This window comes from Elephantulus edwardii, unplaced genomic scaffold, assembly GCF_000299155.1.
Source record: "Elephantulus edwardii isolate Elephantulus edwardi_28Jun2011 unplaced genomic scaffold, EleEdw1.0 scaffold00312, whole genome shotgun sequence".
Classification (NCBI taxonomy): Eukaryota; Metazoa; Chordata; class Mammalia; order Macroscelidea; family Macroscelididae; genus Elephantulus; species Elephantulus edwardii.
The window spans coordinates 366,111-378,868 of NW_006400062.1; the positions used below are offsets into that span (position 1 = coordinate 366,111).

A 12,758-nucleotide genomic window follows, 5' to 3' on the forward strand; every position below is an offset into this window, starting at 1 on the left:
GACTGGAGCGGTGGGAATAAGTGCGTTTGAGATGGCTAGGTTGGCACAGGATAGAACAGCGTTTAGAGCTCTTGTACGTGGGGTCGCTATGAGTCGCAAGTGACTCGATGGAACATAACAACAACAACAACAACAATGTTGTATTCTTCTCATGAAAGACCTTAGCGATTCTGTGATGTGTGTTGTCTGCCTGTCCGAGAATATAAATGATGGATTTTGAATATTTTAGGATGTTTATTGCCATTTTTGTTCTAAGATAGCCCAATACTAGTAAATGATATATCAAAAATATTTTTTATTGTTTTGGTATATATTTAAAATACTGTCAATTTTAAAATACTTTTGAAGATAATAAGTGAAGCTTTGGGGAGTACAAATAGTTTTTTTTAAGATAACTGGTGTTTATAGACTATTATGAGGAAGAAAGGAGTTCAAATATGTACTAATGCTTAGAACACTATCTCACACTTAATTTATAGTACCTGAGTGATAACACCCAGCATCTCTTTCTCCTTTCTCTTCTACCTTCTATTACTTGTTTCTCTTCTATGTGTGTGTTCCATGTAATTAAAAAAATTATTTACAAATAAAAATATTTATTTTATATTGATTTTTTGCAAAGTTCATATACAGTGTGTTTCACACTATCATTCATATTGTCTTTCATACAATCATTCTAATTCATTGTATTTTATAAAATTAGTCAACAATGAACTATCCCCACCATTACCCTGACAAATAGATTTTTAGAAGATTAATTACGGTATAGAAAACTCAGTAATTAAAGAAGTACTTTCTTCCTATCATAAAGGACTCTTCATTTTCTTGAAGTGGAGTTAATTATGATAATTCTTGAATGCTTTTAAATTTAGTTTTACCTCCTTAACAGAATAACTTACTACTGAGGTATAGAAAATCCTAATTTTATTAAAGCAGATCAATCTTAAATTGTAGTGATAAAAATATGTTGCCATTGACCAAAAAATGGTACAAGTATGTTTATCTCAAAGCACAATTACCAAATTAAATTGACCATAGCTGAATTGTCCGTTCGAGAAGGAGAAGCTAGGAGAAAGTCATTAAGAGGACACTCCGTGTAACACTGAATTACGCTCTTTCAAAATAAGATATTAATTACCTATTTCTAATTAAATGTTTTTTTCACTTGCTCAACCTTAGTTTGTTTGAAACAGGAATTTTTAATATACAGGCTATAAAACTCCCAGAATTTCATGCAGAATTGTGTATCATATATATATATTTTTTTTCACACTTGGTAGGAAAAAAGTCAAGGTCTTTGTAACCTTGCATTTGAAAATGAGGACAAGCAAATATTTGAGAATCACGACTTTAGATTATTTCTGACTTAGCATTCTCCTCTCTTCTCTTCTCACCCTTATCCCCGTCCCGGAGGTGGGGGAAGAATCAGTGAAGAGGAAAATACCAGCACACACCACCTGATATTTGACAGTAGTTCCTTGATGGAGACATTGTGTATTGTATAGCAATGAGATTAGGATATTATGGATTCTGATAGCTCTCCCTTCTATTAAATGTGTTATACTGTCATGTCAGTAGTAAAATATTTACCTCCAAACATTTCACTCTATATCCTAGTGTATATTTTTAATAAATTTTTTTCTTTTTTAAAATATTTTTACCTCAGTGGGTAAAGTGTCCACTCTCTTTCGGTCAGTCTAGCCTGCCAGTCCATCAAGTCTTGTTCAAATAATGCTGCAGAGCAATCCCCGTTCCTCTTCTCTTTAACTCAGAGGAACTACTGCTTGAAAAAACTTATTAAATACAAGAAAAAGTGTTAGGTTCGAGTCTAACAGCTGCTCTCTGGAAAGAAGACTGGTAGTCTCCTCCCGTGCTATTTACTGCCTCTGAAAATCTGCTGGAAGGTCATCTAAAAGCAGATTTCAACTTGCTGGTGCACAACAACAACAAAAACATATCAGATTTCAGGCCTGAAAATCTACTTCCAAAAGAAAAATTATAGCCTTGAAAATCCTATGGAATAGTAGTTAGAATTAACTGTACAGAAATTGACCACTACCACCACCACCACCACCACCACCAGCAGCAGCATCATGTATGTGTAGTGTATACATACGTGTATATATTTGTGAATATATGTAATGCTTCACAAAATGAAGAATTGGACTCTTTCAAAATAGAGTATTATCATTAAAAGCAGGCAAAATTGGCTCAAATCGAAAATTCTTAAGTGTTGTGGTTATTTATCCTTCAGCCTCTTTTCCTTCTTAAACTAGATATTTACTTGCAATGTTACTACTGCTTCTTATAATGAAACGTCTAATGAGCTAACGTGTTGTTCAGGTACATTCTTCTCGTGAATGAATACTTGAGGGCTCTTGGAATCTGATATCCATCTCTTTGCATCAACTCTCACAGAGAACTGAAAGTTCTTTATTCTCATCATAAATTGGGGAAGTCAGTCAGACATCTGTATAACTCCTCCTAAGACATTTCCCGGGAGCTTCTGCCAACAAACTTCAAAATGGGATTACTGAGTAAATGCTTTTCTGCTTCTAGTGACTGCCAATGAGTCAGCATTGAGCAGGTCTGTGATGTGCCCAGAGCTGTAGTTGTGATCTGCCCATTTCAGATCAGGATAAAATCTTACTGCAACAGCTTTGATGCTAGTTATTCTGTTTCTCTCCAGCTTCTGTGCATAGATTGTCATAATTTTTAATACTTTCATAGTATTCCACACATTGATTAGTCATTTTATATTTGACCTATTTCCTATTATTCGAACATCTTTATACACAAGTTTATGCTGCCCTTATTATTTCCTTAGGCTTTTTTCCAGACATATAGTTGTTGGGTCAGAGCATATGTGTAGCTGTAAAGATTTTTATTTACATTATTAAAAGGGTTGTTAAAAATGTACCAATTTATACTCGTGCTAGTCATGTGTGTGACTATTGTTGTTAGGTGTTACTGAATATGACTCATAGTGACCTTATGAAAAAAAAAGATCTGAACCTTGCTCTATCTTGTGACATTCTCACACTTCCTGACACAGAGGAACCCATTACAGCAGTCATCCATCTGGTTGAGGGTGGTTTTTACCTTTGCCCAGGCTTCACCCTTCCTAGCATCATGTCCTCCAAGGAATAGCTTCTCCTAGCAACATGTCCCAAGTATGCAAAGCAAAGCCTCATCATTCTTGTCTTCAAAGAACACTCAAGCTGCACCCTCTTCAAGACCTATTTGTTGATTCTTTTGACTGTCCATGGGATGTTCAGTGCTCTTCTCCACACCACAGTTCAAAGGCACCAACCCTTTTTCTGTGATCCTCATAGTCCAGCTTTCAGATGCACAGCAGCTCATAGGAAAGACTATGGCCTGAATCAGACACAGCTTAGTCTTCAAACTGACTCTTCAATAATTTGGAAATTTTTCCCAGTGCAATGTGTCTCCTTATTTCCTCCAAACATTTCTTTTCATCAGATTTTCTCTTGTTACTTGGTCAAAATAAAAAGCCATCACTATTGAATCCATGCTATCTCATCACAATTTGATATGACAGATTCAAACTGCAGTAGAGAGTTTCCAAAGCTGTAAAGATTGCCACATCTTTTCCTCACAGAGCTAGTGAGTGTATTCTAATGACTGATCATTCCATGCTCACAGAGTTCTCATTTGCTACATCGCCAGAGCTCTTTTAACAGTTCAGAAACTTCATGGAGGACATTGTTAAGGCATTTCTTAAAGTGATACATTGATCTAGTGTTCACTATTACAATAGTCTTTAAAATGATTTTGCTACCTTAGTTTTCTGTTGTATTCTTATTTAAAAGTATTTAAACTATTTTAGCAATAATGATAGAGATTTTCATGAAATAATGAAAATGACTAAGAAAATGATACATAATTTCTCTTTTGGAGAATGATTAATTGAATTATATATTAAAGAAAATCTTAATTGTTTGGAATTTTGATACAATAATAGAAACTTTGCTTTTAAGGCTTGATGAAAAGCTGTGATGAAATGTTTCTTTTGCCTGACTTTTTTTGAAAAACAGTTTGGGGAAAAAAAGAAAAAGAAAAGCAGCTTGATATATTTTCCACTTGAAACCCTGAGGAAATCCTTTCCTTTTCCAGGCCAGAGGAATTAAATTATTACTTTTGCACAGGTTGATGGATTTCCTGGGTCAGTCATAAACAACTTGATAGTTTGATACTTTCAGTCTAGCCCTGCTATATAGTCTGCCTTATGATTTGTGTATTTTACTCACCTTGACAAGGTTGTTCAACTTATTATGAAAAATGAGTGGTTTGCAGTCTGCTGAAGGGATGGCTTGGTTTATGGTCCAGTTGGGAGGGCCATGCCTTGAAATTGACAAGGAGTCGACTGATGTTATTATTGTTGTTGTACAACAGTTCCGAACTCTATCCTACCTGGAGCCAATCTCAGTGACTCTGACACACTTACTCTCATTATCCCAGTTACTTGTCTCTTCGGGCCGTGTGCCCAAAGTATGTGAGAAGGAGTTTCAAAATCCTAGCCTCCAAGGAGAAACTTGGTTTCACCCCTTCCAAGACAGACCTGTTTGTTCTTTTGGCAGTCCATAGTACATTCAATACTCTTCACCACAACTCAAAGACATCGATTCTTCTTCTTTCATCCTTTGTCATTGTCAAGCTCTTTTTATGCATAACAAGTAATTACAAAGAATATGGTCTGGATCAGGCACACTTTAGTCTGTAGATTGAACTCATTGCTCCTAAGTACTCTGGAGATGTCCTTGGCAGTAGATTTTCCCAGTGCAATTTGTCTTTTGATTTCCTCACTGCTTGTGTCAAGAGTGTTAATTGTGGAGCTGAGCAGCTGAAATTGTTAACAATCTCAGTCTCTTCTCCATGGTACTGACAGTTGGCCAAATGGTGAAAATCTTTGTCTTCTTGATGTTGAGCTTCGATCCATATTGAAGACTACAGTCCTTGATTTACTGTAGCAAGCATTTCAGGTCTTCTTCAGTTTCAGCAAGCAAGGTTGTGTCATCTGAATAATGCAAGTTGTTCATAAGTATTCCTCCAATCCTCATTCAATGCCACATTCCTCATCATAAAGCCTAGTCTCCAAAATCGTCCTTTCACATACAAATAGAAAAGATATGATCCATCCCTGATGCACTCCTTTCCTGACTTTGAACCATGCAGTGTTTTATTGCTCTGTTTTGATAATCACTTCCTGGTCCAAGTTTAGGTTTCACATAAGTACAATCAAGTATTCTGGGATTCCCATTCTTCTCAGAGTTAGCCATAATTTGTTGTGATCCTCATGGTCATATACCTTTGTATAGTCAATGAAAACAGACATTCCTCTGGTACTCTTTGCTTTAAGCCAAGATTCATGTTGGTGATAATATCTCTAGTTTCATGGCTTTCTTCTAAACCCAACTTTTATTTCTAGTAGTTCTCTATCAACATGCTGTTCAAGTTGTTTTTGGATAATCTTCAGCAGGATTTTGCTCATGTGTGACATCAATGATATTTTTCAATAATTTCCACACTCTATTGGATCACTTTTTAAAAAGTAGAATGAAATATGCTTGCTTATATAAATAGATAATTCCATAGTTGAATGTTTTCAGAGACAACAGATGGGAGAGAGGGGGAAGAAGGGTGAGAGGGGAGAGAGAGGAAGAAAAGGGAGGGAGGAGAAAGTATGATAGGCATCAAGAGTGGCAACACTAAAGATAATAAGGAGCCTGGAATGGAAGCTACAGCAGAGCTGGTTTTCTGCCATAGTTAATGGTGACAGCCTACAGCTGCTGCCAGGACACCAACTGAGCAAGGTGGTTATGAACTAGGTCAAGACAATTCCTGAAGTGTGCATACAAGCCCCTGAGCTTCAAACCTCACAGCTTTAAGCCAATGTTCCTAAGTTTCCAGTCCTCCCAATATTGGCTATTACCTCCCAAGGTTTGATCTCACACCAGATCTCTAGTTTGGCCATAATAGGTGTTGTTGCTGTTTGTATAACTAAAGCAAGAAGGGCATCCTACATTCTCTTGTTTCTTTACACCAGAAGATCTGTCTCTTTCCACTGGTTTGCTCAATTCAGTGGGGAGAGTAGCCAATCCCTTGCATATTGTTGAGACTGGCCAATCCCCTTGTGAAATTATAGATAACCAATCTTCTTGTGGATGGGTTAACACGTCCCATTCACATGGCGAGGGCCCATCAACATAAAAAAGTCAAATGATGGTTAGAAAAAGTCATATTGAAAGATAAACTCCACACATGGCTAAGAGTAACACGAGGAGCTGCCTTGCTCCTCATCATAACATGATCCTGATCATAAGTCATAGTCCATTACTTCCTTAATAAAACACTTAACTATAGGTATTGTCTGTGAGTTCTGTGTGCTCCTTTCAATAAATTATTAAACCCAATAGAGTAGAGAGTATCGTGAGAGGAGTACTAGTGTAAAATAGTGAGGAGGAAGTTGGACAGTAGCTATATATCTGGCCTCCATCCCACAGAAACTAACTTGTCTTGATTCTGTTCTTCTCTCTCAGAAATCTCAACTTGTCCTGACACTAACATACAAAGACGTAGCAGAAATTAAGTGGAGAGTGCGTCGTAACACCTTTCTTTATTTGGATTGTTAGTTTAAGTATCTTTAAATTATGTTAAATGAGAAAACGAATCTCTTATATATAAATTAGCATTTTTAAGGAAATAGATTGTAGCTGATGTTAGATGGATCTTGGCTGAAAGCAAGGAGTACCAGAAGAATGTCTAGCTTTGTTTCATTGATTTCACAAAGGCATTTGACTGTGTGGATCATAACAAACTGTGGCTAACTCTGAGAAAAATGGGAATCCCAGAACACTTGATTGTGCTAATGTGAAACCTGTACTTGGACCAGGAGGCAGTCATCAGAACAAAGCAAGGAAATACTGCATGTTTCAATATCGGGAAAGGTGTACACCAGGGATATATCTTGTCTCCATACCTTTTCAATCTTTATGCAGAACAGATTATCCGGGAGGCTGGGCTCTATGAGAAGAAATGCAGCATCAGGTTTGGAGGAAGAATCATCAACAATCTGCCTTATGCAGATGACACAACCCTGCTTAGTGAAACTAAGGAGGACCTGAAGCACTTGCTATGGAAGGGAAGAGACTGACGTCTTCAGTATGCATAGAGACTCAGTATCAAGAACACAAAGATTTTCACCACTGGGCCGATTGGCAGCATCATAATGGATGGTGAAGAGATTGAGATTGTTCACAGTTTTGGTTTGCTTGGATCCACAGTCAACACTCTTGGCACCAGAAGTCAGGAAATGAAAAGACATATTGCGATGGGAAAGTCTGTGTCTAAAGACCTCTCTAGAGTGCTGAAGTGCAAAGATGTCAGTCTGGAGACTAAGGTGTGCCTGAGACACATCATAATCTTTGCAATCACTTGTTATGCATCAGAGAGCTGGACAATGACTAGGGATGCTAGAGGGAGAATTGATGTCTTTGAGTTGTGGTGTTGGAGAAGAGTGTTGAATTTATCATGGGCTGCTGGGAAAACAAACAGGTTTGTCCTGGAAAGTGTAAAGCCGGGATGCTCCTTGGAGGCAAGGATTCTGAAGCATCATTTGACATACTTTGGACACATTGCAAGGAGGGACCAGTCCTTGGAAAGGGACGTCGTACTTGGGAGGATGGAGGGATAGCACAGGAGAGGAAAACCCTTGATACGATGGATTGATTCAGTGACTGAGGGTAGGTGTGTCAGAGATGGTGAGATTGGCACAGGATAGGGCAGAGTTTAGGGCTATGAGTCACATAACAACAACAACAACAACAATTGACTTTTAAAAAAGTCATATGATACAGGAACAATGTGCACCTCAGAATAGTCAGCTCTATGAGTCCCAAAGGAAAATTTGTTCAAGCTGAAATTTAGAAGATAAGTAGGGTCAGGGAAAATGGACAAATAAAAACAGTGAATATAAGGTGGAAATGAGGAGAATAGAGCCCATTATAGATATAATAACTAATGTTACAGTATCATAGAAAAGGCTATGTTGATGTCAATCTAAAGACTAAGGCATGACATTCTCCATAGTTTACATGAATCTGAAAATTAAATAATGACTCAAGGCAACAGAAGAAAAAAATAAAGAAGGGATGCCTTTAAATTGTGGTGCTAGAGAAGAGTATTGAACCATGGACTGCCAGAGAATACACAGGTCTGTCCCAGAAAGGATGAAACAAGATCGTTTCTTAGAGGAAATGATTTTGAAATTCTGTCTTACAAACTTTAAGCATCTTACAGGGAGGGACCAGTCCTTGGATAAGAACAGCAGGCTTGGAAGAGGAAGATTCTTGATGAGAGAATTGACACAGTAATTGTGGCAATGGGTCAGGTGTGTTGCAGATGGTGAGCTTGGTTCAGGATGGAGTAAGGTTCAAAGCCATTGTTCATAGCGTCACTATGACTCATAGCCCACTCGACAGCATGTAACAAAAACAATTTGCTGAATAGGAAAGGAATTTGCTTTAAAAACTTTCACCTAAACTACGTTAAAATTTAAATATATGTATATATAGCTGGCCTAGGGTAAGAAACTTGTGCCACAATCTCGAAGGTACGTAATCCAAATCCACCAGCTTCTCCACTGGAAAAGGATGGGCAATCTCCTCCCATATGATTAACTGCCTCCAAAAACCTTTCTATGGGCTACTTCTGACTGCATGGTACAAAACACCACCACATGTGTTTTTTTAAACGTGATATACATTAATATTCCAGAATATAGAAATAAAAGTACAGCTATAGGAGGAAAATATGTAAAAAAAAAATCTTTTTTTATTTCAATACTATGTTCAGTGTTCTTGTTTTTGACTGCTGATTCAATTATACTATAGAATAACTGTTTTGTTTTCATTATCAAATTAGTGGCATATTTTTATTCTTTTTAAGAAACCATAGTAAAACAAAGAGATACGCATCTATGGCCAACTGATTTTTGACAAGTTGGTAAGTGCACTTAATAGAGCAAAGAGTAATTCTTTACTTAATAGTGCTGTGGCAATTTGGCTTTCTTAGGCAAAAGAATGAAGCAGAATCCATACCTCATATATATGAAAATTAATGTAAAATGGATCAATTACCTATGTATAAATAAGAAAATTATGAAACTCGTAGAAGAAAGTACAGGAGTAATGTTTTGGAATTTATTTTTTACAATAGGTATAACACTGAAAACAGAAGAAATAAATTACAAATAGATAAATGAGAATAAAAATGAACGCGCGTGTGTGTGTGTGTGTGTGTGTGTGTGAGAGAGAGAGAGAGAGAGAGAGAGAGAGAGCGAGCGAGTGAAGTAAAGGATATTATCAACAAGGTGGCGTAAATAATTATGGATCACATCTAATCAGTTGACCAGGTAGCTGTCCTCCAGATTTCTTGCGACTACCTGGTGAGTAGGTCCAGGGCAGCATCTGTTTGTTGATATATGTTAATTGGTATGCCATCAGTTCCTGGGGCCTCGGTTTTTGCTAATTTCTTCAGAATAGCTTGAATTTCCTCCTCCATCATCACTGTCTCTTGATCATATGTTGTTGAAATTCTTCTATGTCAACAAATTCTTTCTGGTACAGTGACTTTGTGTAACTCCTATCATCTTCTTTTGATGCTTCCTGTGTCATTCAACATTCTGCATGTAGCATCCTTAAGTATTACAACTCGAAGCTTGAATTTATTCTTCAGTTCCTTCTGCTTAAAAATACTGAGTGGGTTTGTTCTTTATGATTTTCCAACCCCAGCTCTTTGCAGATTTCATTATAACCCTTCATTTTGTCTTCCTGAGCTGCCCTATGAAATCTTCTGTTCAGCTCTTTGATTTCTTCCCTTTGCTTTGGCATCTCAGCACTGTAGTACAATATTCAGTCTTTTCTGACATCTGTCTTGGTCTTTTCTTCATCCTATCTTTTATAATTATTATTAATTTTAATGAAAATTTATAGAGACTTTAGATTTCCATTTACTCATTGTTGCACTTTTCTCCCCCCCTCCCCGCAGTACACTCTTCTCTTTGAAAAGTAGAAGATGTAATCTTTGTAATGACCTTTTATACTCTTCATGGATGATATTCTTAATATCGTCACCAGCTCATCTGCTCTAATTAGTGTTCAAGACCTCAAAACTGTTACTGAGATGGTGTTTAAATTCAGGTGGGATAAACTTGACATCAGATTTGTTTCTTGTGGATTTGATATTATTTTCTTTAGCTTCAGTTTGAACTTATATGGATAGTTGGTGGTCTGTTCCACAGTCAGCACCTGGCCTAGTTTTCAAAGCTGATATTGAGTTTTTCCAATGATTTTTTGCACAGAGGTAGTACATTTGATTCCTATGTAGACCATCAGGTAAAGTTCATGTGTATAGTTGCCTTCTGTGTTTCTTTTTGTTGTTGTTGTTATTAACAGGTGATCCTTTATTGATATATTTTCATCTGTAGTTATTAGCTAGCTGAGCACCATAAAACACCACTCTTGATGTCTTATGTGATGTAAAAAGAGTGACAGCCATCACCATTGCAATTCACAGACTGGAGAGTTCCCAGGATGTCTTTAAGAGTTCCAGGAAGTTCTCTGGCTAAATATCGGTGTTGCTTCTTACAGGTAATGTCTACAATCTCATAAAAATTTATATTCTCTCTGTGTTTAATCTTCTTCTGCTTCTTTCTGTCTCTAGGTTGTTCCTTTATAGCTTTCATGACCAGGGAAGAGGCAAAAGGCACCACCTCCATCTGGGGCTGCCCGTTCTGAATGGTCAGTTTCACAGAAATCTCTAGTCTCCTTCGATCACCAGTGGCTTTGGCGATGTCATCACTGACCTTTTTTGCAGAGAGACTGATCTTGGGAGCCAGAGTGGACATGGCATTTAATTCCCTCTTTTTGGGATGGGTCACTGTGAGTCTTATTCAACTTGATGACACTTAACCACAGCTAAATGAGACTAGTGCTGTTATATCTGGAGGAACATTCTTCCACTTTGTCCATCACTCTTTGCCAATGTGCTATATGGAGTAACCTGGGTTTGCAGTGATGTTGAACCTTGTGCCATCTGGGTATCAAATACCATAATGACTTCCCCATGTGGACAGCATTTGGTGGAGCTCCCAATTGTAAAACAAGTTTGGAAGGAGGCATGCCATCCATTTCCTAAACCACATGCCTCTGGAAACTATAAATTTGGAGAAATTACGATACTTCTGAAAAGGCATGTCTCTCGTCAAGATATACTTCAAAATTTCTGCCAGACTATCTTATATATGTGCCTTATTGCTGCCTCTTGTCAGCTCTTCAGTATTGGCACAGCATATGCCATTACTACTGTAATAGCTGTGGCAAAGGGGTTAGGTGTTTCAGAGGTAATGAGGTTGGCTAAGCATTCTTCATAGGAGCACTATGAAATGTCTTATGAAAGACATTGGTTGCTAGGTCTTTTGTTCATAGAGTCACTATGGGTCATGCTCTACTCAATGGCAATCAACGCCACCACCACCACCTCCTCAGGTACACGACTTTGATTTCATTGGGCTCAAACTTGGGCAACATGGCAGAGGTGGATGATGTCCCATGAACTGAAATGTGAGACAATCAAAGAAAGTTGCACCTGTTCTTCCTCCAAACCAAAAGCCATTTGTGTTTCTTTTAAAAGGCTTTTACAGTAAATAAAATAGTTGATTGTACAGAATTCTATCAGTCTATCTCAAGTTCCATATCTTCCACCAAGTTCATGTTTCTTGACTACTGATCCTTCTTCCCTGTTCCCAACTTTTGCATTCCAGCCACTCATTATTATTAATTCATTTGGTTGCAAGTTTGATAAATTTTTGACTGTAAAAGTTGGTAGAAGTCATCTATTTCCCCCTTTTTTTGACTCTGGTTGTTGGTGCATATATTTGAATGATAGTTTAAAATGCTGACCTGAGAGAGTGTGGAAATTATTGAACAATATAATTAATATCACCTACAAGCAGGATCTTCATGAAGATTATCCAAAAATTACTGGAACAAGTACATCAGCAGAGAACTCTCAGAGGTGCAAGCTGGGTTTAGAAGAGGCCATGGCACTAAGAACATTCTAGCCAATGTTAGATGGATTTTAGTTGAATGTGGAGAGTATCAAAGGAATTCCTATCTGTGTTTCATAGACTATGCAAAGTCATTTGTCTGTGTGGGTCATAACAAATTGTGGCTAACCTTGGGAAAATGGGGATCCAGAACACTTAATTGTGCTCATGTGAAATCTATAGTTTTACCAGGAAACAGTCGTCAGAGCAGAGCAAGTAAACACTGCATGGAATATAATTTTGCCAGCATAATGTTCTGAATCCAAGTATTGCCAATATATAAATTCTACAATCCTTCATTGATAATTCATTGCTGTATGGAAGTCATAGTTCCTTATTACATATGTAATTATAAAAATTTCCCCTTTATTCATGATTGACTCCTAGTTTCCTTGAATGTCATAAAAAATTCACCTCAGTGAAAGTGAAAATAAAAATCTTGGGTCAAATAGTATGCAAGAGAGACATGCGGAAATTTGTAGACACCTTTTATTACTTTAGCTTTTGACTAAATTATCTAGATGATTACATAAAACATCTTTGTGCTTTAATATTTTCTTTCTTTTTGCAAGAAATATGTGATTATATGATTATTTAGATTTCTCTTTAATATCATTACATAGATATAATT

General features: G+C 37.1%; 1 protein-coding gene across 1 annotated transcript; it reads right to left on the bottom strand.

Moving 5' to 3' along the window:
* Positions 1-10,549: 10,549 nt before the first annotated feature.
* Positions 10,550-11,609, bottom strand: LOC102873490 (60S ribosomal protein L12-like). The gene is made up of 2 exons (XM_006901167.1): positions 11,551-11,609; positions 10,550-10,940 (listed from the first exon to the last, which is right to left on the bottom strand). Exons 1-2 carry the CDS (start codon positions 11,607-11,609, stop codon positions 10,550-10,552), a joined length of 450 nt encoding a protein of 149 aa, XP_006901229.1.
* Between the last annotated feature and the right edge of the window lie 1,149 nt (positions 11,610-12,758).